Source organism: Coenobita brevimanus, chromosome 44 (assembly GCF_032717465.1).
Source record: "Coenobita brevimanus isolate Jiangsu-jjx chromosome 44, ASM3271746v2, whole genome shotgun sequence".
NCBI lineage: Eukaryota > Metazoa > Arthropoda > Malacostraca > Decapoda > Coenobitidae > Coenobita > Coenobita brevimanus.
In genome coordinates this window covers 48,971,524-48,994,023 of record NC_136997.1, presented here as the reverse complement: position 1 = coordinate 48,994,023, position 22,500 = coordinate 48,971,524, and the positions used below count along the sequence as shown (strand labels likewise).

The 22,500-nt window shown below is 41.5% G+C and overlaps 1 protein-coding gene across 1 annotated transcript; it reads left to right on the top strand.

Moving 5' to 3' along the window:
* The first annotated feature begins 589 nt into the window (after positions 1–589).
* LOC145398111 (uncharacterized) lies at positions 590–6,042 on the top strand. Its single transcript, XM_080271066.1, has 7 exons — positions 590–813; positions 1,854–1,974; positions 3,018–3,319; positions 4,566–4,810; positions 4,845–4,854; positions 5,004–5,233; positions 5,684–6,042. Exons 1-7 carry the CDS (start codon positions 590–592, stop codon positions 6,040–6,042), a joined length of 1,491 nt encoding a protein of 496 aa, XP_080127192.1.
* The last annotated feature ends 16,458 nt before the right edge of the window (positions 6,043–22,500 follow it).

Genomic DNA, 22,500 nt, shown 5'->3' with positions numbered 1-22,500 from the left:
GTATATGTGTGTGTACTTGTGTATGTATGTATGTATGAATATGTGTGTGTACGTGTGTATGTATGTATGTGTGTGTACGTGTGTAGGTATATCCATGTACGTGTGTAGACCTAAAGCCTCACAATTTCCTCCAGTTTTAAAATCAATTTCTCTCCCTATCAATATTAATTTTATTTTAATATATTTGAGTCACCCCTGCTCTCTCCCTCCTCTTCTTCCTCCTCCTCTTCCTCTTCTTACTCTTCCTCTTCTCTTCTTCCTCCTCTTTATCATCATCATTATTATCATCATTATCGTCATTATTAACATCACTTTTCTCTTCATTTCCTCCTCCTCCTCCTCCACTACTACTACTACTACTACAACTACCACTACTTCTACTATTGCTACGAGAGAGAGAGAGAGAGAGTTTTGTCGGCTACTGTGGCATGCCAGAGAACTACTTGATGATAAATAATACGCCTTTACCTGTCCAATTACCTTTTACCTCTTTAATTAAGCGTTATTGATTCCTTTATTGATGATCCTGTTATTGATGATACTCTCTCTCTCTCTCTCTCCCCCTCTCTCTCTCACCCCCACAGACCCTATGACCAACGCCAGCCGAGGACGCGAGGACGAGGGCGTGGGCGTGGGCGTGGTGGTGGGCGTAGAAGTGGGCGGTGTGGAGGAAGCAATGGCCCCGGAGATCCAGTACATGGGGCACATCGCATACAGTGTGGTAGCGCCTGTCATAATCAGCTTCGGTATACTCACCAATATACTCAATTTGGTGGTGCTTACGAGGCCGTCTCTCAGGGGCCCGACGTTCAGGTGCGGTGTGTGTGTGTGTGTGTGCGTGTGTGTGAGAAAGAGAGAGAGAGAGAAAGGGAGAGAGAGAGAGAGAAGCCCTAAGGATGATGTCTGGCGTCTGCGTGGGTAGGCGAAGAGTAACACACTTTTCGTAAACAAACTCGGGGAAAAAACACCGCTTTTTTGAGTGTGTGTGTGTGTGTGTGTGTGTGTGTGTGTGTGTGTGTGTGTGTGTGTGTGTGTGTGTGTGTGTGTGTGACGGCACTGTATTTGTGTATGTGCGTTAGTGTTGGTGTGTTTGTTTGTGTGCGTCTGTTGCCGTATTTGTGTGTGTGTGTGTGTGTGTGTGTGTGTGTGTGTGTGTGTGTGTTTCTTATGTCTATGTGTCTGGAAAAAAACACACGGAACAGTAATAATAAGCTATGGTGTTTTAAAATATTTTCCGGTAGTATGTCCCTTCATATGCTGAGGTATTACACACACACATACACACACACACACACATTATACATACATACATTCTCTCTCTCTCTCTCTCTCCACAACAGTGTCTCTTAAGTGAATCCTTACTCGTTCCTTCAGAGTCCCACTTCAAGGTTGAGATAGGAAGCCAAGAAATTCTCTCTCTCTCTCTCTCTCTCTCTCTCTCTCTCTCTCTCTCTCTCTCTTTCTCCAGTTTCTCTGAGATGGTAAATTACATTCTCTAATTCCACTAACATAACTATTTCGAAATTGAATTATCTAAGTTAATATTCCATTTAGATTTCTCGATTATTTTTCCTGTGTAATATGTATGATTGGCAGCTGAGTTCATCCTTGGTTAATATTGGTAAAGGAAGATTACACACACACACACACACACACACACACACACACACACACACACACACACACACACACACACACACACACACACACCACAGACACCCTACAGACACCTAAATATGATGCACTGATGATGATAATGACAATAATAATAATAATGATGATGATGGTGATGATGATGATGATGATGTACAGTGCTGTTATCTTTTTCTAATCACACTTCCTCACACTTACAGGTACTTGAAATGGCTAGCAGTGGCCAATCTGCTAGTGTGCGTGGTTCTCCTGCCCTTCACACTACACTCTCATGCTGATCCCGTCCCTTACCTGGCAGCGTTGTATCTTGCGCATGTTGAGGTGAGTGTGCTCTCTCTCTCTCTCTCTCTCTCTCTCTCTCTCTCTCTCTCTCTCTCTCTCTCTCTCTCTCTCTCTCTCTCTCTCTCTCTCTTCATTTCCTTTATATGCCTCGTATTTTCTTCTTCCCTTAAATTTCCTCTCTCTCTCTCTCTCTCTCTCTCTCTCTCTCTCATAAATAGATAATTAGATAGATAGGGTATAAAAAAAAGCGAAAAAGAGAACGGGAAAGAGAGCAGATTTGGAGAGAGATAGATAGATAGATAGAGATAGAGAGAGAGAGAGAGAGAGAGAGAGAGAGAGAGAGAGAGAGAAGACAGCAGAAAAACAAGAGAGGTAGGAAGGAAGAGGCTTAACCGATTAGGAGGAAGAGCTTTAGGCGAAGAAGACAGAAGGGAAGGAGGAAAGGAAAGAAGAGAGAGGGAGGGAGAATGGAGGGAAAGGAGTATAGGGAGGGACGTAGAAGGGAGTGAGAGGGTGAGGGAGGAAGGAAGAAGGGAGAGAGAGGGAGGGAGAAGGGAGGGAAAGGAGAAGGAAGGAAAAGAAAGAGGGAGGAAGGGAGGGCGTAGGTGGGAACGAGAAGGTAAAGACGGGACGGAGGGAGAAGAGACGGAAAGGAGAAAGGAGAGAAGGAGGGAAATGTGTGTGTGTGTGAGAGAGACAGAGAGAGAGAGAGAGAGAGAGAGAGAGAGAGAGAGCATCTTAGGATCCCTCAGACAAAGGAAGAGTAAATCCTACAGTTTTTCTGAGTAGGTTCTCTCTCTCTCTCTCTCTCTCTCTCTCCCTCTCTCTCTCTCTCTCTCTCTATTTATCTATCTATCTTTATGTTTCTTTCTGTCTGTCTGTCCATATATATATATATATATAATGTATATATATCTTTGTATGTGTGTCTGTCCATCTATATATCCATCCATCCATCAATCTATCTATCTATCTACGTATCTTTCTGTCTATCTGTCCATTTAACTATCTGTACGTGTATCTGTGAATCCGTCTGTCTGTCTTTCTATCAATCTATCTATCTATCCATCTATCTATCACAGGTACCCGTGGGCAACGCGCTAATCGCCTCCAGTGTTTACATCGTGGTTGGGCTCAGCATTGATCGCTTCGTGGCCGTCTGCTACCCACGAAAGTACCGCAATCTTCACAGCCACTACGTCGCCTCCGTCAGAATCGCCGTCTCCTTCGTCCTCGCCTTCTTCATCTACGTGCCCATGGCCTTCTACAAGCAGGTGGTGCCAGCTGGTGGAGCCCCTGGGAGGTTCCTGGCGTCTGAGAATATGCAGGTGGTGACAGCCAGGTGGTTCTTGGTCTATGAGTACATGGTGGAGATCAGCGTGAGGTGGGTGTGATAGATTGACAGATGGTTTGATAGATAGATAGATAGATAGGTAGGTAGATAGATAGATAGATAGACAGATAGATAGACCTTATTCACGTGTTAACATCTCACGTATAAACATATTATTTAACCCTTGAGAGGAAGGTGTGGCAAACTCCCCATTTTTTTTGGCGAAAATTTTGGATCAATAGGATAATGATGGAATATATTTGGCTTTTCTCTCCTGTTGCTAGACGCTTTCGGTATTATGGGATGCAGGCTAAACACTTCCAAGGCTTACAGGTGTTCCAGAAATGATCACTCAGAATTTAGAGGCTTTCTGTAATTTACGCTCAGTTAGTTTTTATGAATATGGCAGTGAGTACTCAAAATTATTCCCAGAGCAACTTCCTGTAATTTTGCACATACGGAAATTAAAGTCTTATTTCACCAATATATATATTTTTTTAGTCGGCACGGAGCTATATTTTTTACTCTTTTTTCATGCAACAAAAGTTTTGAGAAGTATATATAATTCTTTCCTATATTTCAGACACTTTTGATGGCTTATCCTTTCCATACGTATATATTTTTTCCTATACATGTCATTTATTTTTCCTGGAACGTTTTCTATGGGCGTGTATAAGTTGTTTTCTCTTTTTTTTTTTCATTTTTTGTTTCATACTCTGCTTATCCCGCCTTATCAATGAAGAGTTGAGATTTTTTTTTGTCAAATTTTTCCCCATTGTTATTTGACAGGTGTGTTACTTGCAGTGCTCGATTTTTTGTCTATATTTTCATTCGTTTTTTTGTCTTTGTTTTTGTTTTGTTCCTTCTTCTTCCTCTGCTTTTCCTTTCCTTTCTTTCTTCTTTAATTTTCCTCTCATACATTGCATTTTCCCCTCTTACTCACAGACTTATGGCCATATTGCACAAACTCCTTCCCTGTTGCAAATTTGTATTGGTCATGTTGCTTGGTTATACGATATTTTATTTAATATTACATCCTGTCTTACATCGGATATTGCCTCTAATTTATATGGATTTACTACAGTATTGCACAAACGTCACATAATATTGCACAGACTTCGCATATTTGCAAACTAGCGACAATATTGCACAAACTTTGCATAATATTACACAAATTTCACATAGACTTAAGAAATAATGCACAAACTTCACAGACATTATTGCACAAGCTTCACACAGATTTACGACAGTTGCACAGACATACAGCAGTATACCATGAACTCCTTCCCCATTGCAGATTTGTCCCTGCAGTGCTCTTGGGAGTCTTAAACACATGGATAATCATCGAATTTAAGCGCATTAGCCGCCGTCGCCGTCTCCTAGCCCAGGGCATGAGCTGTGAAGTGTCCGCCATTCCCTCGCAGTCTTACATCGAACCCAACGCTAACACAACGGTCGTCAATAACTCCCCGACGACTGCGCAGAGTGACCCGGAGCTGAGAAATGCGACCGAGCAGACTCATGCCCACTCCCACATCAACAGTAACAGAGCCAGCGCCATTCCCCAGCTTCCCAGAGCCAGCCACGTCAATCCAGAGACACAGGACTACACAGGAGACAGCCAAGGGATCCCCATCACCACCATCACTAACTCCACATTCGCCCAAAACTCCACTACCAACTCCACATTTGCCCTCAGCTCCACCAGTGACAGCTCCACACTTGCCCACAGCAGGGAAACCTCGTTCTCAGAGTTGCCAGCTCTAGAATCTACGAAAATGAACAGCAGAATCTCGGGTCCTCGAGTGGGGTACAAGATATCTGACAACGGTGTGGTGGGATGTAACGGGTACCAACCAGTGGCCACTTGTGAGGAACCAGTCAGTACTAGGAACTCCTCAGCCAGGTCCTTCTCTCGCAACAAGGAGACGGAGGCTGTTGGTCTCTCAATGATTAACGTCGAAGGTAGGCATAAAACTGTACCTGTAATCTTAAGACATCAGTGCTCTTATTCTCAGCCATTCAAGACCATTTTCCATAGCTGAGAGAAGCCATGTTGACAGAGGGATAAAAGTCTTCTCAGTAATCCCTTTTTTTACTGCCAAATTTGAGTTCAGGTATTTTATTGTGGTTACGAAAAATGTTATTCATCAGCCGTCTTCAGTCACCCACTTATTATTATTATTATTATTATTATTCGCAGCTGTTTACCTTAATGACCTTCTTGCTGTTGAATGACAAAATCTAATCTTCTTCCTCCTTCGCCGTCTCTTCGTCTTCTTCTGTATACCTTATTTGCCTTAATGACCCTAGTCCTCTCTTCATCATCATCATCGTTATCATCATCATCATCATCATCAACATCATCATCGTCATCATCATCATCATCATCTGACGCCCTTCTGATGTCCCCAGGAACACCCAATGCTGTGCCTCCAACCAAACCAGCCATGAGTGAAAGACGACACGATATGGAGCGACGTCTGGTGCTTCTCCTCATCTCCATCATCGTCGCCTTCTTCATCACCAACATCCCCGCCGCCATCCTCTCCCTCACCTTCAGGGACGACAAGCGGAATGACCTCAACTTTCAAATCTTCCGCGCCATCGCCAATAACCTGGAGTTCCTCAATTTCGGTCTCAACTTCATCTTGTACTTCCTCTTCAGTAAGGATATTCGCAATGCCTTCACCGCCCTTATAAGGAGAACCGTAGACCGTCTCAAGGAAGGGCTGGAAGGTTCTACTAGTAAATATGCAGCAACAAACCTATGATCTCCATTCTTCTCTTCACGCCATCCACCAAACGTCGCCATTGTTTACATGTGCGTGGGAGAGTTCGGAGCATCTCTTCCTTGTCGAATTATATTTTTGCATTTGACATCTTTTTGCCTCAGTGTATCTTAATATATATCTTTAATATCGATAGTGTTTGTAGGAGAAACATACGTGAAGGCGTAATGCACACAAAAAAAAAAGTCAACAGTTTTACGGCCCAGATCGAGATGCACAAACGCACTTAACGATCATTTCCTCATCGTAACTCGGGTTTTGATTTGCAGGAGGAACAAGGAGGCTGTTGAATCTCCCCTTTCTTCCTCTTCTAACATTATAAATAAATCTTAAGTTATGACATGAAAATTACAGCTGGTTATAGCTGTTTTCTGGAGGAAGATCAAGGAAAGGACGGCTAAATATTCCTTTTGTCAAGTTATTCCTGTAAAATCATAAGTTACAGCAAGAAATAGATTGTAAATATGTCTGAAAATCCCACCTCTAAGATACACAAACAATTTTTTGATCAGTTTCTTGCCATAACTGCGATTTTTTTCTGCAGGATAAAGGAGAGACATGGAAAAGAATTTATGATCAGTTTCTTGCCATACCTACGATTTATTTTCTACAGGAGGAAGGAAAAATGGAAATACTTAATTCTCTTTCCACGAACTTGCTACTATAACGTATCTTAGTTACGATAGAAAATGGTCGTAAGTCTGTTTGTGATTACGTGACCAGGGCCCATATTCTCGTCAGGTAAGGAAGCTCCCTAACACCTCTTCCTTAGTGATTTATTTCTGGATATGACTAGTTAATATAAATTTGTTTCTTTTTTTTGCTTAATATGGTGGTATTTGAATGATTTAAATTACACGGAAGAGGATAGTAAGGAATAATAAACAAAATAAATCGCTTAGGAAGAGGTGTTAGGGAGCTTCCTTAGCCGACAAGAATACGGGCCGAGGAAGCTCCTTAACACCTCCTCCTTAGCGACTTATTTTTCATATTATTTCATACAGTCCTCTTCTGTGTCATTTAATTCATTCAGATACCAACATACCCAGCATAAATAGCATACAGATTGACGTTAATGAGTCGTACCCAAAAATAAATCGCTAAGGAAAAGGTGCTAGGGAGCGTAACAGACGAGAATACGGACTTTCACCAGGTAGGAGGCTTCGTAGCACCTTTTCCACAGTGATTTATTTTACTTATTGCACATCAGTATCATCTTTTACGTTGATGGTGCAAACTGCGTCGATATTTAAACATCACTCTAGCGAATGTTAAGCTGTAATGTGCAAGATAAATCACTTAGGAGGAGGTGCTACGAACAGTTTAATAGTACAAGGATAGTTCTGACGGCTGTAAATAATCAGTGGTAAAATGTTCAGAAGAGTAGTGCAGAATAAATCGCTTAGGAAAGGGTGCTAAGTGGATTTTGAAAATATTAATAGTACAAGGATAGTTCTGGCAGCTGTCTGTAATTAATGGCAAATTTTTCGGAAGTCTGGTGCAAAATAAATCGCCTAGGAGAAGGTGCCAAGGAGAAATTTTCCCATGTGACATTCCAGTACTAGTGATATATTAAAAAAAAAAAAAATCCTTTGTGCATTTTGGAGACTATATTGAAAAATGAAAAATAAAATGAATAAAAATGAAGAATAAAATGAAGAATAAAATGAAAAATAAAAATGAATAATAAAGTGAATAACAAAATGAATAAAAATGAATAATAAAGTGAATAATAAAATGAATAATAAAGTGAATAATAAAAGGAATAATAAAGTGAATAATAAAATGAATAATAAAATGAATAATAAAATGAATAATAAAATGAATAAAAATGAATAATAAAATGAATAATAAAGTGAATAATAAAGTGAATAACAAAATGAATAAAAATGAATAATAAAGTGAATAATAAAGTGAATAATAAAATGAATAAAAATGAATAATAAAGTGAATAATAAAATGAAAAATAAAGTGAATAACAAAATGAAAAATAAAATGAATAATAAAGTGAATAATAAAATGAATAATAAAGTGAATAATAAAATGAATAATAAAGTGAATAATATGAATAAGGAAATGAAAAATAAAATGAAAAATAAAATGAAAAAATTGATAAAAAAGTGAATAATAAAATGAAAAATATCAAAATTGAAATTAATAAAATGAAAAAATAAAATGAAATAAATGAAAAATAAAATGAAATGAAAAATATCAAAACTGAAATTAATAAAATGAAAAAATAAAGAAATGAAATAAATGAATAATAAAGAAATGAAAAAAATGAAAAAATAAAGGAATGAAAGAACTGAAAAATAAAATGAAATCTACAGTAACGTGAAAAAATAAAAAAATTGAATAATAAACAAAATTGAAAAATGTCAAAATTAAAAAGAAAATAAATAATAAATAATAAAATGAAAAATAAAATGAGTCAAAATAAAATCAAAAGAAAATGAATAACAAAATGAATAATAAAACGAATCTGAAAATAAAAAAAATGAAATCAATAAATGAATGAAAAATAAAATGAATAATAACCAGTATAGATTTCTTCGTTTTCATTTTTGTGATTATGAATAAATAAAAGTGATATGTAGGTAATTCCATTTTATTGTGTGTGTGTGTGTGTGTGTGTGTGTGTGTGTGTGTGTGTGTGTGTGTTTAAAATGAAGAAATGTGTGTGTGTGTGTGTGTGTGTGTGTGTGTGTGTGTGTGTGTGTGTGTTTAAAATGAAGAAATGTGTGCGTGTGTGTGTGTGTGTGTGTGTGTGTGTGTGTGTGTGTGTGTGTGTATAAAAAAAAAAACTATACTCTTTTTACTCTAACTTGGCCAAAAATTGCCATCCCTCCATCTTCAAGTGTTGTGAAGAAAGGTGTGGAAATATACTGTGGAAATATACTGTGGAAATATACTGTGTGGAAATATACTGTGTGGAAATATACTGTGTGGAAATATACTGTGGAAATATACTGTGTGGAAATATACTGTGTGGAAATATACTGTGTGGAAATATACTGTGTGGAAATATACTGTGTGGAAATATACTGTGGAAATATACTGTGTGGAAATATACTGTGTGGAAATATACTGTGGAAATATACTGTGGAAATATACTGTGTGGAAATATACTGTGTGGAAATATACTGTGGAAATATACTGTGTGGAAATATACTGTGGAAATATACTGTGTGGAAATATACTGTGTGGAAATATACTGTGTGGAAATATACTGTGGAAATATACTGTGTGGAAATATACTGTGTGGAAATATACTGTGGAATATACTGTGAAATTATAACGATGAAAAATATACTCATTATACTTATTATGGAGAATAGTGATCGTATAGCGAGCGTAGACTCTCGATATGCGATTATTATTATTATTATTATTATTATTATTATTATTATTATTATTATTAATGGTGCGGAAAAATATAATCCCCTAGGACTTCCGGTGACCCAAGAAGCGATAAGACCCGTATTTTTGTCTATTAAGGAAGCTCCCTAATACCTTTTCCTAGGCGATTTATGTTGCTGATTACACCTTACTCTCCTATCCCGGCGTAAAAATCCTAATATCACCACACTGTAACAAAAAACAAGAAAAAAAGTATGTTAACCAGCCATATCCAAGAATAAATCGCTAAGGAAGAGGTGCTAGGGAAGTACGAGTCTAAGTGTCAGTGTTATTCAAGCCAAAGAAGAAGGAAACAAAGGCTATATGCTTACTATATCATTCCACACCCCAGCTATTCGGTCAACGGCTCTCTCAGTATTTCTCCTTGCTATTCATCTTCCACGTCCCTTTTTCATCCGCTGTTTTACGCCTCTGCTCATCCTCCAGACCTGGGCGCGAATCTGAAGGTGCATATTCAAGACATTTCAGTAGTATGTCCTCTTATGTGGTAACTATATATTGTTTTACGCATCTGCTCATCCTCCAGACCTGGGCACCAATCCTGAGAGTCAATATTCAAGACCGTTTGGTAGTGTGTCCTCTCATATGTACCTATTTTGTACTCACAGTCCCAAAAAAATGGTCCTCTCTCACCCTAAGCCTCTTGTAGCTACTGGTGTGAGTTGATGGGTAGGGGTGGGTCACTTCCCCAGACATGGAGTTTGTATATTTCTCGACCCCAGCCATTATGTGTCCTTGATACGTGCGATTCTGTTTTCAGTACATACATACATACATTATCATACATATTGTACATACATATATACATACATACATAATCTGTTTCTCCCTGCTCTCCTCTCTCGTCTCCACATAGCTATACATACATACATACATATATTATTACATACATACATACATTCATACATACACAACCTGTCTGTCTCCACATGCATACATACATACATATCTTGCCCTTCCTTTACACCCGACGTTTGTGTACAACTGTTAAACAACGACATGAAGCTTCGCTGTGTGTACCTCTGTCATGTACGTAAAAAATGACCGTATGTGTACACCTGATATGGCTGTTACAGGCATCCTCGGTTATGTTTCTCTCAACACCTTTTCCTTAGCGATTTAGTTTTGGATACGAGTGGCTAGTATCGATGTGGATGTTATTTATGCAGAGTATGGTGATCTTAGAATGATTCAGGGAACACAGACGAGGACGGAAAGGCTAAGCAAAATAAATCGCTTAGGAAGAGGCGTTAGGGAGCATGCTTAACCGACGAGAATAAGGGCTTTTAACCTTCGCAGCAGAAATACAAATAAAAGTTGTGTACCCTTTGTATCCAGCATCAAAAATCTATTGTTAATCTCCTGTTATAACTCAGTATTCGAGATGGAGAGCTGGCATTTTTAGGCCAAGTTTGAGTGAAAAGGGCATAGTGTCCAGTGGGTCTTTTAGGGCGCGTCCTCACGTGTACTCGAACATGTGTTGACACCACAAATGGCAACATGTTTGGGTATGTTTGCTGCAGTATTTGGACAGATTTATACAAACATGTTTCAGTGCAGCTTCGAACACTGGCAGCAGAGGCGATGGGATAAGTGTGTCCCTACCAGGCAGCTGAGATTCATCCATGATGTTGCCAACATGATCTGGACGCTGCTGTTCCCAACATGTTTGCAGCGTGTTCGTTACTGTGTTGCATACATGTTGCCAGCACTTGTTCCAGCACACGTGTGGACGCGCCCTTATAGAGCTGGGATCTGGGGGTGAAAATACATTCCGATTTTTTCCCGAATTTTTCCTTATTTTACCTGGATATTCGATTGGGTCAAGAGAGGGTAGAAAGTGGAAGAAGACCGAAATAGTAACTCCTAACCCACTTCCGACCTTCCTAGTATATGTCCCTCCTCTTCGTTCCAGCACGTTTTGATCTGGAGAACTAAGAGAGGGTAGAAAACTGGAAAAGGCCCGAAATACTAACTTCCTAACTCATTTCCAGCCTTCCTAATAAATTTCCCATCTCTTCCTTCCAGTAGGTTTGGATTTAGAGAGAGGAAAAGAGGATAGAACGCTGGAGAAAGCCTGAAATATTAACTTCCTAACCCATTTCCAGCCTTCCTAGTAAAATTCCCTTCTCTTCGTTCCAGTAGACTTGGATTTAGAGAGAGGAGATGAAGATATTAAGATGGAAAAAGCCAGAATTATCAAACTAACTCATTTCTGACCTTCTTGTTAAATTCCCTTCTCTTCGTGTTTATAATCCCAACCAGTCCATCTCTAGTCTCTTATAATATCTGTGAGTCAGCGATGAGTGGATTTAGAGAGAGGACAAGAGGATAGGAAGATGGAAAAAGCCAGAATTATGAAACTAACTCACTTCTGACCGTCTTGTTAAATTTCCCTCGTCCTCTTGTTTATAATCCAGTCCATCTCTAGTCTCTTATATATTCTGTGAGTCAATGGTGGGCCAACGATGAGTCACAAGAGGGTACCTGCGTTGATGTTACCTGTGTTTATAATGATGTTGATGTTTGTATTGATGTTTATAAGTGGATAATATAAAGAGGGATTGATGTTATGACCTTTTTTTTAATGGGGTGAAATTAAGTTACTTTGACGTATAGATGGAGATGTTACATGAATAAAGACTGATAAAGAAGTGTTTGTTTTATTGGTTTATTTCTCTCTCTCTCTCTCTCTCTCTCTCTCTCTCTCTCTCTCTCTCTCACACACACACACACACACACACACACACACACACACACACACACACACACACACACACACACACACACACACACACACACACACACACACACACACACACACAGCCTGACCCAAACATTTACACGATAGAAAATGTGGTGGAGAGGGTCGCCTTAACGCGGTGGCACCGATATAACCGGGCGGATCCACTGCCTGGTTATACACACGTCCCTCAACTCCCTCCCTATCCCCTGAACGGAGGATGGCGAACTGCAGAAGATGAGATGTTATTTTTATTCATTACTTTCATATCTTACTCTTATTACGCCTTTTTGTGTAGCTTAGGAAGGGGCAAGATTGTGTGCTTAAGATGTTTTCCTCAAAAGTGCGTAAGATTGAGCGATTGGAGCGAGAAGGAAATAGAATATGCACCTGTCCTGAAGTCTCTATCACCACCGTAGATAGATTAGATAGATGGATAGATAGATAGATGGATGGATAGATAGATTAACCACAGGGGTAATGGAAGGAATGACAGTGATGTTGTGTATTACATCTTCAGAGAGAGAGAGAGAGAGGAAATAGCCAGAACGATGAAAACGGAGAAAAAAATGAAAGCAAAGAAAGAGAGAGAGAGAGAGAGAGAGAAATGAAAGCAGAGGGGAGACGGAGGAAGGGAGAAAGTGTGTGTGTGTGTGTGTGTGTGTGTGTGTGTGTGTGTGTGTGGTGGAGGCAGGAAAAAGAATGATAACAGAGGGAGAGGGAGGGAAAGAGGAAGTGTGTGTGTGTGTGCGTGTGTGTGTGTGTGTGTGTGTGTGTGTGTGTGTGTGTGTGTGTGTGGAGGAAGACAGAAAAGAGAATAACGAATGAACGGAGGGAAAGTGGAAGTGTGTGGGAAGAGTGTGTGTGTGTGTGTGTGTGTGTGTGTGTGTGTGTGTGTGTGTGTGTGTGTGTGTGTGTGTGTGTGTGTGTCTAGCTGCCGTCCAAACAATTTAAACTGAGGCTTTCTTTCCACCCATCACCATCTCGCTTGTAAACACCTGCCCTTCTTCTGTACAACCCAGCATCCTCTTACACCCTCTTTCATTTACGTTCATCATCATCATCATCATCATCATCATCATCCCTACCAGCATTTTATTCAAGGTTTTTACTCTGCATCATCTCAGTTTTACATCATCATCATCATCATAGTCATCATCATCATCATCATCATCATTATTATCATCGTCATCATCATCATCATCATCATCATCATCATCATCATCCCTACTAGCATTTTATCCAAGGACTCTGCATCATCTTAATTTAACTTACGATACTCCCAAGTGAGGTAGTGGTGAGAACGATCCACCTTGTATTTACACCCGCGCGCACGATTGTAAGGCGGGTGTATTATTTTACCCAGCGTGAGCCACTCTGCGAACTCAAAAAATCCCAAAGTTTTTATTCGATTTTGAGCAAACCGGGTGGAAAGATTGAGGGTAAGGGTGGGATGAAGTGGTGCGATTTGAATATCAGTCAAAGGTCAAGGTCATAGGTCATAGCCAAATGTTTGACCCTATAATTTGACCTTATAACTCGGTATTTATTCGACCTGGATCAAAGGTGGAGATTAGCGCCGAAGTGGTGGCCTGTGGAACCGTGCGGTAAGTACATGGATGGCTGGGGCTCAAGGAACGGGCTGTAAACCTATGCCCAGAGTCAAACACATTATTAAGAAAGAAGAAAGAAAAGTTCATCGGGTTCACGATTCAGATCAGTAAAAAATATAAATGTAGCAGAGAAGATAATCCTGCTATGTATGATCCAACATGTATCGCTAAGTAAGAGGTGCTACAGAGCTCACGAGAATGCAGATCCAAAATATAACTTAAAAAAAACTCCTGCTTTTATGCTTTCCTTATGCTGTTTTTTATTCCTTCCCTCCCCATCACTCCGCGGAGAATAAAAATATGATGATGATGATGATGATGCATTTTACTGCTCATTAAACCAAGAGAAAATATCGCCCATTTGTTTACATGTGTAGTTCCCATCTCCGCCGCCAGATGTCAGGAAGCGAGTAAGGGAGTTGCCAGATACCGCCAGACAACCCCGTGTTTATTCGTACTGTACCTTGTTTGTGTTTGCGGTGTAATTTTTTTTTTTTTTTACATCACAAGCCGTCTGTTTACGCGCTATTGACAGGACGGGCGTATTGGCGTGGTTTTGGCGCGTAGTTTGGCGGCTTTGATGTTGTGGGCGAAGAGGGTGAGTGATTATATGAGAGGTGTTGCGTCGTGTTTACCTTGAGCGTCTAGTGCCAGGTAAACATTGAGGAACTACGCCTGTCCGAAACCCAGCAAATCGTCGACTTGGTAAGTGGATAGAATGAGAGACTAACTAGGAGTGTCTGAGTGAGGTGGAGAGGGAGAAGGGTGAAGGGGGAGAATGAGGCATAGATGGAGGGATGAGGTGGAGAGGTATAATGGTGTGAGGTGGTACGAGAGAGCATTCTGATGGTAGAGGACAGGGTGACATGGAGGCGATTGGTTTGTGGTTCCCTTTTCCGGGATTAAGGTTTCTGGCTAAAGAATGATAGACAGATAGACAGGCATGCAGATAGATAGATAGATAAATAGATAGGCAGGCAGATAGATAGGTTCTGAGGCTGCAGTGTATATCAATAATTCGTTGATGTCTATTAAAACATCCCATATCTCTGTTGGAAGCTTTCATGTTATTATTATTATTATTATTATTATTATTGTTTTTTATTTTTGTTTTGTAATTACTATTCATTTTACGATTGTGATGTTTCAAAGACTAATTGGCCTAGAGCCTTCATACTTGGTCAACTTTAGTCTGACACCTGCCCTCCTCATTTGGCAAAATATGGTGGCAATCCGTCAACTGGAGAGAGAGAGAGAGAGAGAGAGAGAGAGAGAGAGAGAGAGAGAGAGAGAGAGAGAGATTTTACTTATTCAAGGCCACCATTTGGCCGTAGAATATCCTTTCCCCAGAGCAGCAAAAGATTTCATACGTAAACTTTTTGATAACTTAGCGACATAAAAAACTGTATAATCTAGCTAAGTGGGGAAGGGGGAAGATACGGGAAAGGGGAAGGAGGGAGATGGAGGGCAGGGGGGAAGAGGAAAGGAAAGGGAGAGCTGAATGGAGAGAGAGAGAGAGAGAGAGAGAGAGAGAGAGAGAGAGAGAGAGAGAGAGCATCCTAAATATTTACGCAATTGAAGCAAGATAGAAATAACTCATATCTTTTTTATCGCAAACTCAGCACCTTTATCAGTCCACCTTATCATAATCTATCTATCTATCTATTGCCAGACGCCTTAATCCCATAAGGGGTGGCCACAAACAAATCGCCTCAGTGTCTCCCTGTCCCCTACCATTTCACGGCCCTGCTCCCAGCTCACACCCCCCTCTCTCTTATACCTCTCCACTCCATCCTTCCATCTCATCCTTGGCCTCCCCCTTCCTCTCCTCCCCTCCACCTCACTCACATACACTCTCCTCGTCAGTCTCTCGCTCTCCATCCTCTCCACATGACCAATAATAATAATAATAATAATAATAATAATAATAATAATAAGCTAATCTTCCTAACCTAACCTAATCTTATTATATCTGATTTTATTTAACTTTCCTTCCCTTCCCTAACCCACTAAATTTTCCTTTTCTTCCTCCTCCTCCTCCTCCTCCTCCTCCTCCTTCTCCTCCTCCTCCTCCTCCTTCTTCTTCTTTCAGAATTCATCTTTCCTCACTCAGTCACCTCCTTGTCTCATCTCTTTCTGCCTCACCCTCACCCTGCCTCACCTTCACCCTGCCTCACCCTCACCCTGCCTCACCCTCACCCTGCCTCACCTTCACCCTGCCTCACCCTCACCCTGCCTCACCCTCACCCTGCCTCACCCTCGCCCTGCCTCACCCTCACCCTGCCTAATGTTGTTATCACGGTTTAATATTAATGATGATGATGATGATGATGATGATGATGATGATGCCTGGGTCCCGTATAATAATGGAGTGTAATTAGGCTGTGATTTCCATTTGTGTGTGTGTGTGTGTGTGTGTGTGTGTGTGTGTGTGTCCAAATTCATGAAGGTTTTATGCATTCAGTGTTATGTGTTTCATGCTTAAGGCCTGTCTGATTGATGTGTGTGTGTGTGTGTGTGTGTGTGTGTGTGTGTGTCTGTCTGTCTGTATGTGTGTGTGTGTGTGTGTGTGTGTGTGTATGTGTGTGTGTGTGTGTGTGTGTGTGTGATAATAGTAACAATAATAATAATAATAATAATAAATACGGTAATAATAAAGAGGAATAGTAATAAAAATAATGGTGGTAGTAGTAGTAGTAGTAATAGTAGTAGTAGTAAGAATAATATAACAATAATAATAATAATAATAATAAGACCTAATAATTTAATCACGTAAATAGGAAGAGGAGAAATAGAAAGTGCAGGAAGAGGAGGAGGAAGAGGAGGAGAAGAAGAGGAAGAAGGGAAATAAGTCCGTGCCATAAGCCATGATAATAGATAAAGATAATGGCACTATTATTAATGGTAATGGAAATATGATGGGGTTGTTAGGTGAAATGATGATGATGATGGTGGTGGTGATGGTGATGGTGGTGGTGATGAGGATGATGACAGGTGATGTGTGGATAGTGGTAAGCCCTCTCTCTCTCTCTCTCTCTCTCTCTCTCTCTCTCTCTCTCTCTCTCTCTCTCTCTCTCTCTCTCTCTTTCAGCAGCGTCTGCGTTACAGGAGAAAGACGTATCCAACATTTTTCTCGATTTCTGTCAAACCGAAGAGATGGAGAAGGAAGGAAGGAAGGAAGGAAGGAGGAGGAGGAGGAGGAGGAGGGGTGGGAGAAGGAAGAAGATGATACGGAAGATATTAATGATGATGTTGATGAAGAAGACAGGAGAAAGAAAGAGTGAGATGAGTATTGAGGGAACGGTGAATGACAGAGAGACAGACAGACAGACAGACGGACAGACAGTGCGAGAGAGAGAGAGACAGACAGACAGAGACAGAGCACTACATCAGGTGAGTGGATGATACGCGACCCAACCTACCTCCACCTCATAAAGATCCACACCCTGCTTCACATCACCCCACTTGTGCGTTAAGATCACCACACATCCACTCAGGCTTCACTGAATGTTCCACCGCCGGGATGAAGTGAAACGAAGAACAAAGACGAAGAACGAAGAACAAGGGCGAAGAACACGAACGTGGAGCGAAGAACAAGGGCGAAGAACACGAACGAAGAACAGAAAACTATGTGGCATTTCTGTTCTCATTTCCATTTAGATTGAAGTGTTCTCCTTCTGATTCGCTCCTTGATCTTTGGCCTAAAAAATTGATGTGAGAGAGAGAGAGAGAGAGAGAGAGAGAGAGAGAGAGTGTTTGCTTAGGTGTATGGGTTAATCGATTTGTCTTCTTCGTGTGTGTGTGTGTGTGTGTGTGTGTGTGTGTGTGTGTGTGTGTGTGTGTGTGTGTGTGTGTGTGTGTGTGTGTGTGTGTGTGTGTTCTTACTTTTCTCTGTTTAGGTGTGTGTGTGTGTCTATGCAACTCTCTCTCTCTCTCTCTCTCTCTCTCTCTCTCTCTCTCTCTCTCTCTCTCTCTCTCTCTCTCATGTTTTCCTCTCCCTCCTCTTTTTCCTCCAAGCTTCTCCTCTCTTCCTCTTACCTAACCACCTCAATTGCCTCCTCCTCCTCCTCCTCCTCCTTCCCACCTGATTGGGTAACAAGCTACCTCTCTCTCTCTCTCTCTCTCTCTCTCTCTCTCTCTCTCTCTCTCTCTCTCTCTCTCTCTCTCTCTCTCTCTCTCTCTCTCTCTCTCTCAAAATATTCACATCCTTCACCTTCTCCCCTATGCCTCAAAAACGGAGATAGTGAATTGCAGAAGCGCTCATGCAATCTATGTGCAATTGATCAACGTACACTTGAACCTGTCGCAATAATAATGATAATAATAATAATAATAATAATAAATAATAATAATAATAATAAATAATAATAATAATAATAAAGATAATAATAATAATAAATAATAATAATAATAATAATAATAATAATGATAATAACTAGAGGGGGCACTCAGTGGAGCGCATCTCTCCGACAAGGGCAACGTAATTTCCAAACCACTCTTCATAATAGGATTAGGTTATCTCAGCACTGATTAGGGTTTGGCAGAAAGTGTTTTCCGGATCCAGAATCTGTAATACGATCCGGATCCGACCCAAAAGTTAATCGATTGTTCCCTGGGACATGGGCTATCTACCCACCAATTTTAGTCCAAATCTCTCGTTTAGTTTTTGAGTAATCCTGGTAACAGACAAACGAACACACAAACAGAGGTGAAACATAATCTTGTCAGAGAGAATAATAAATCCTTCAGAGTCAGGTGATGGCAGGAAGGGGGGGTTAATATTCTGATGGGGGGAGGAGGGGGGGTAATATTAACGAAGGCTGGAGGGGGGGGGGTTGCGTGAGTACGTGAAGCCTGGCATATGAGGGGGCGACCGTAAAATGTTAAGAGCCACTGGTAGAGCCCGTTCCCGAGGTCTGGCAGTCCTCCCACGCGCAACAAGTGGCGCCACACACCTTCCCATATCACCACATCGACACTCATACCCACCGTCCATACTGAATACATGCTGGGGCTGCCTCATTAGCAACGGGGTGTTTTTACAGCCTGTCGTTGGGTCTTATGGCAAAAATCAAGCACACCTTTCCCTGCAAAAAGCCTCGAATCGAACCCCCGTCCATTCAAACAGCAGGCCAATCCTTTACCACTGGACCACCACTACCCACCACCCTAGTCCCCCATCTCACTTGCTTATTTTGATTGATTTTCCTTTATTTTCTTATACTGTCCTTCTTTCTTACTTCTTTCTCCTTTATTCGTTGTTTTTTTCCTTGCTCTTAAATTTCTCAGTCGTGTTTTATTTGTTTATGGATTAGCTTGCTTGTTTTATCGTCTCTTTTTTTCTTGTTTTTCTTTGTGTTTGGATGTAATTGTGATTGTTTCCCTAATAATCCCTTGTTTTTCCTGCCCTCCCCTACCCTACCCTAGCCTGTCCTATCCAGCCCTACCCTACCCTACCCTACCCTACCCTACCCTACCCTAGCCTGTCCTATCCAGCCCTACCCTACCCTACCCTACCCTGCCCTACCCTACCCTCCCCTACCCTACCTTACCCTACCCTACCCTAATCAGAGTGAGTGAGAGTGACAGGGTAAGCTAATCAAACCTACTTCCTGGTTCTACTCTCTTTCTCTCTCTCTCTCTCTCTCTCTCTCTCTCTCACACACACACACACACACACACACACACACACACACACACACACACACACAGAATTGAGAGTGTAGAATTAAGAGTATAGGATTTAGAGTGTAGAATTTAGAGTGTCATTTAGTGTGTAGAATTTGGAGTTATAAGTGTCAATGTGACGTGAAGTGACTTTGATCTCTTCCATTGGTTATTACGCGATGCAACCACGCGACATGGAAGCACTCGGTATATTAATCCTGCCTACCTACCTACCTACCTACCTACCTACCTGACGATACACCCATTTACCTACCTACCTACCTGCCTACCCATTCACCTGCTTACCTGCTCATCCCTCACCTTCCCATCTACTCTCTCAGGCTACCTACTTAACTATCTACCTCCCTACTGACCTACCTGCCTACCTACATACCCAGCCACCTACCGTTCCACTCACCTACCTACCTCCCTACCTACCTACGTACCTTGAGTACCTACCTACCCTCCCATCCACCAAACATACCATACCTGCCCATCCAGTATGTGTATTTCGCTCCTAATTCCCGGTACAGCAAAGGGTTAATTTCTGTTTGCGAGAGATTACTACAAATGTCCATGTTTTTACGTGTTTTTCTACTTTCTTCAGGAGACTCATTTGGATCTGGAGTGACGTCAAATATCCTGTGGTAAATCTGGGTAGGATTGAGGATTGATAAAGTTATGTGGAAAAGAGATATTCGAGTTGAAAGGGTTGAATTCGCCATCTGGGGAGAGAGAGAGAGAGAGAGAGAGAGAGAGAGAGAGAGAGAGAGGGAAGGGGGATGAAGATGGATATTTTGAAAGACAGTAAGGAAGCATTTAGAAGAAAAAAGAGGAATAATATTAAGAAAGCGTGAAAAAGAGAGAAAATATAAAATAGAAATGAGAAAGATAGCTTTAGATTCACAAATTTCGTTCCTGCAGTCCTTTCACCTTAACTTGGCCCAGATTTTCGTCCTTTTGCAGCTTATTTCACGTAGCTCAGAGGCACAGTAGGACAATGCTACGGCTCTACATTCATTTCATAGCACTTCTTCGTGACTAGCATGATATTCCAGGGTTACTCTATTACTACAACCCAGCACTGAAGATTGAGAGATGGTAAATTTTGGCCAAGTTAGAGTGAAAAGAGTATAGGAATTATTTTTAGAGTACCAACGAGAGAGAGACGAGATTTTGCACTCATTTTACCTTTCCCATCTCCTTCTTCCTCCTCCTCCTCCTCCTCCTCCTCCTCCTCCTCTTCCTCCTCCTCTTCCTCTTCCTCCTCCTCCTCCTCTTCCTCCTCCTCCTCCTCCTCCTCCTCCTCCTCCTCCCCAACGAGGCAATCAGAGGTGATGGTCTGGTGTTGTTGTGGATCTGGCTCACGTGACAATCTCTCTCTCTCTCTCTCTCTCTCTCTCTCTCTCTCTCTAATTTCTGCCTCCGCCTGCCTCCCACATTCTTTTATACCCTCTTCACAGGACGGACAATAACATGCAGTGTTGTAGAGTAGGACACACACAGCCACCGAACGAGATCCACTTTGTTAAAACTGAGTACGCGAGGTTGTAAATAATCCTTCCATTTTTGACGCATTTATGAAGCGAAGTTGGGGGAGTTTATGTATTAACCCTCATCGCTGTTTTTGTGTTCGTGTATCTCGAGAAGTAGTTATTGGATTTCACTTATATTTGGTGAAGAAGGAACTAGTAGGACAAGGGAAGTGTTATGAGACTTTGAGGTGGGTGCGGATTCGGATGCAGGTATAAAATCATAAAATTACTGGTGTGGGCGGAGGTATGAGCTCACTGAGATTACGGAGCTGGGCAGACTAAGACCGTAGAATTTGCTATGTGAGACCGTAAGAGTATTCGTCTGATTAGGTTTTGCTGTGGAGTAGAAAGGAAGAAACTGTAGAGCGAGTTTTGTTTTCTTCTTCTATTGAGCTGTACCTGTATTTCAAGGTATGTAATTGGATAAGGCGATATACTGTGGATTATTTTGTTCATACATACGTGCCTCATTCACGGTACCGATCAGGAAAAGGGGTAGAGTGAGTTTTCTTCTGTATTAGGTATGCGTAGTTCACGGTATTCGTCTGTAAAACGGCACAGTGAATTGTTTTGATCATCCATACCTGTGTATTCACGGTACTGAGCTAGCAAAACGGTACAGTGACTTATTTCAATCAAGCATGTTTACGTAAATCACGGTACAAGTCTAGGGGGAAAACCCATACCGTTTGGCTGACAGATTTGCCCAGGGAGCACGAAATTTACTCAGAATATAGCTTCGGCCTTGAGATGTATTGGTCTCTTGGCAGGGGTGATGGGAGCGTCGGGGTGAAGAGGCCGCCAATCTCGTCATGCCGTTGTTTGTGTTGGGGTGAGGGGGGGAGGGGTGAAAGAGTACTGAGGGTGGGGGAGAGGGAGAGGGGGTATGAGAGGAGAGGTGAGGGGGAGGGAAGAAGAGAGAGGTGAGAGGGTACTTTGAGGTGGGGGTGAAGGAAGGGTGGGTGGGAGGGAGGAGGAGGGGTGAGGGGGAGAAGAGTGGAGGGGTGTATGTGTTTGAGAGGTATGGGCCTGTAGGGTGAGGAAATGAAAGGGTGATGATAGATGGGGTGAAAAGGGTGTCGGGGTGTCAGTGGGGAGAGAATAGGGGTGAGGGTCGGTAATCTATCCATGCCAGTGTTTGTGTTAGGAGGAGAGGGGGGTGAGGGGGTGGGCTGGGGTGCGGGGGAGGGGGGCGGAGAAAGAGTATTAATGTGGGGGTGAGAGTTAAAAGTGAGAGTGCAAATGAGAGGTGACTAAAGAATAAATTATTTTAGTTTTCTCCTTGTGTGTGTGTGTGTGTGTGTGTGTGTGTGAGAGAGAGAGAGAGAGTGAGTGAGTGAGGGGTGAAGACGAGGATAGGGGGTGAGGGGTGATGATGTGAGTGAGAGGCAGGTGTGGAAGAAAGAGGTGAGAAACGGAAGTAAAGTTAATAAACACAGTAAATGTATACGTTCATCCATCC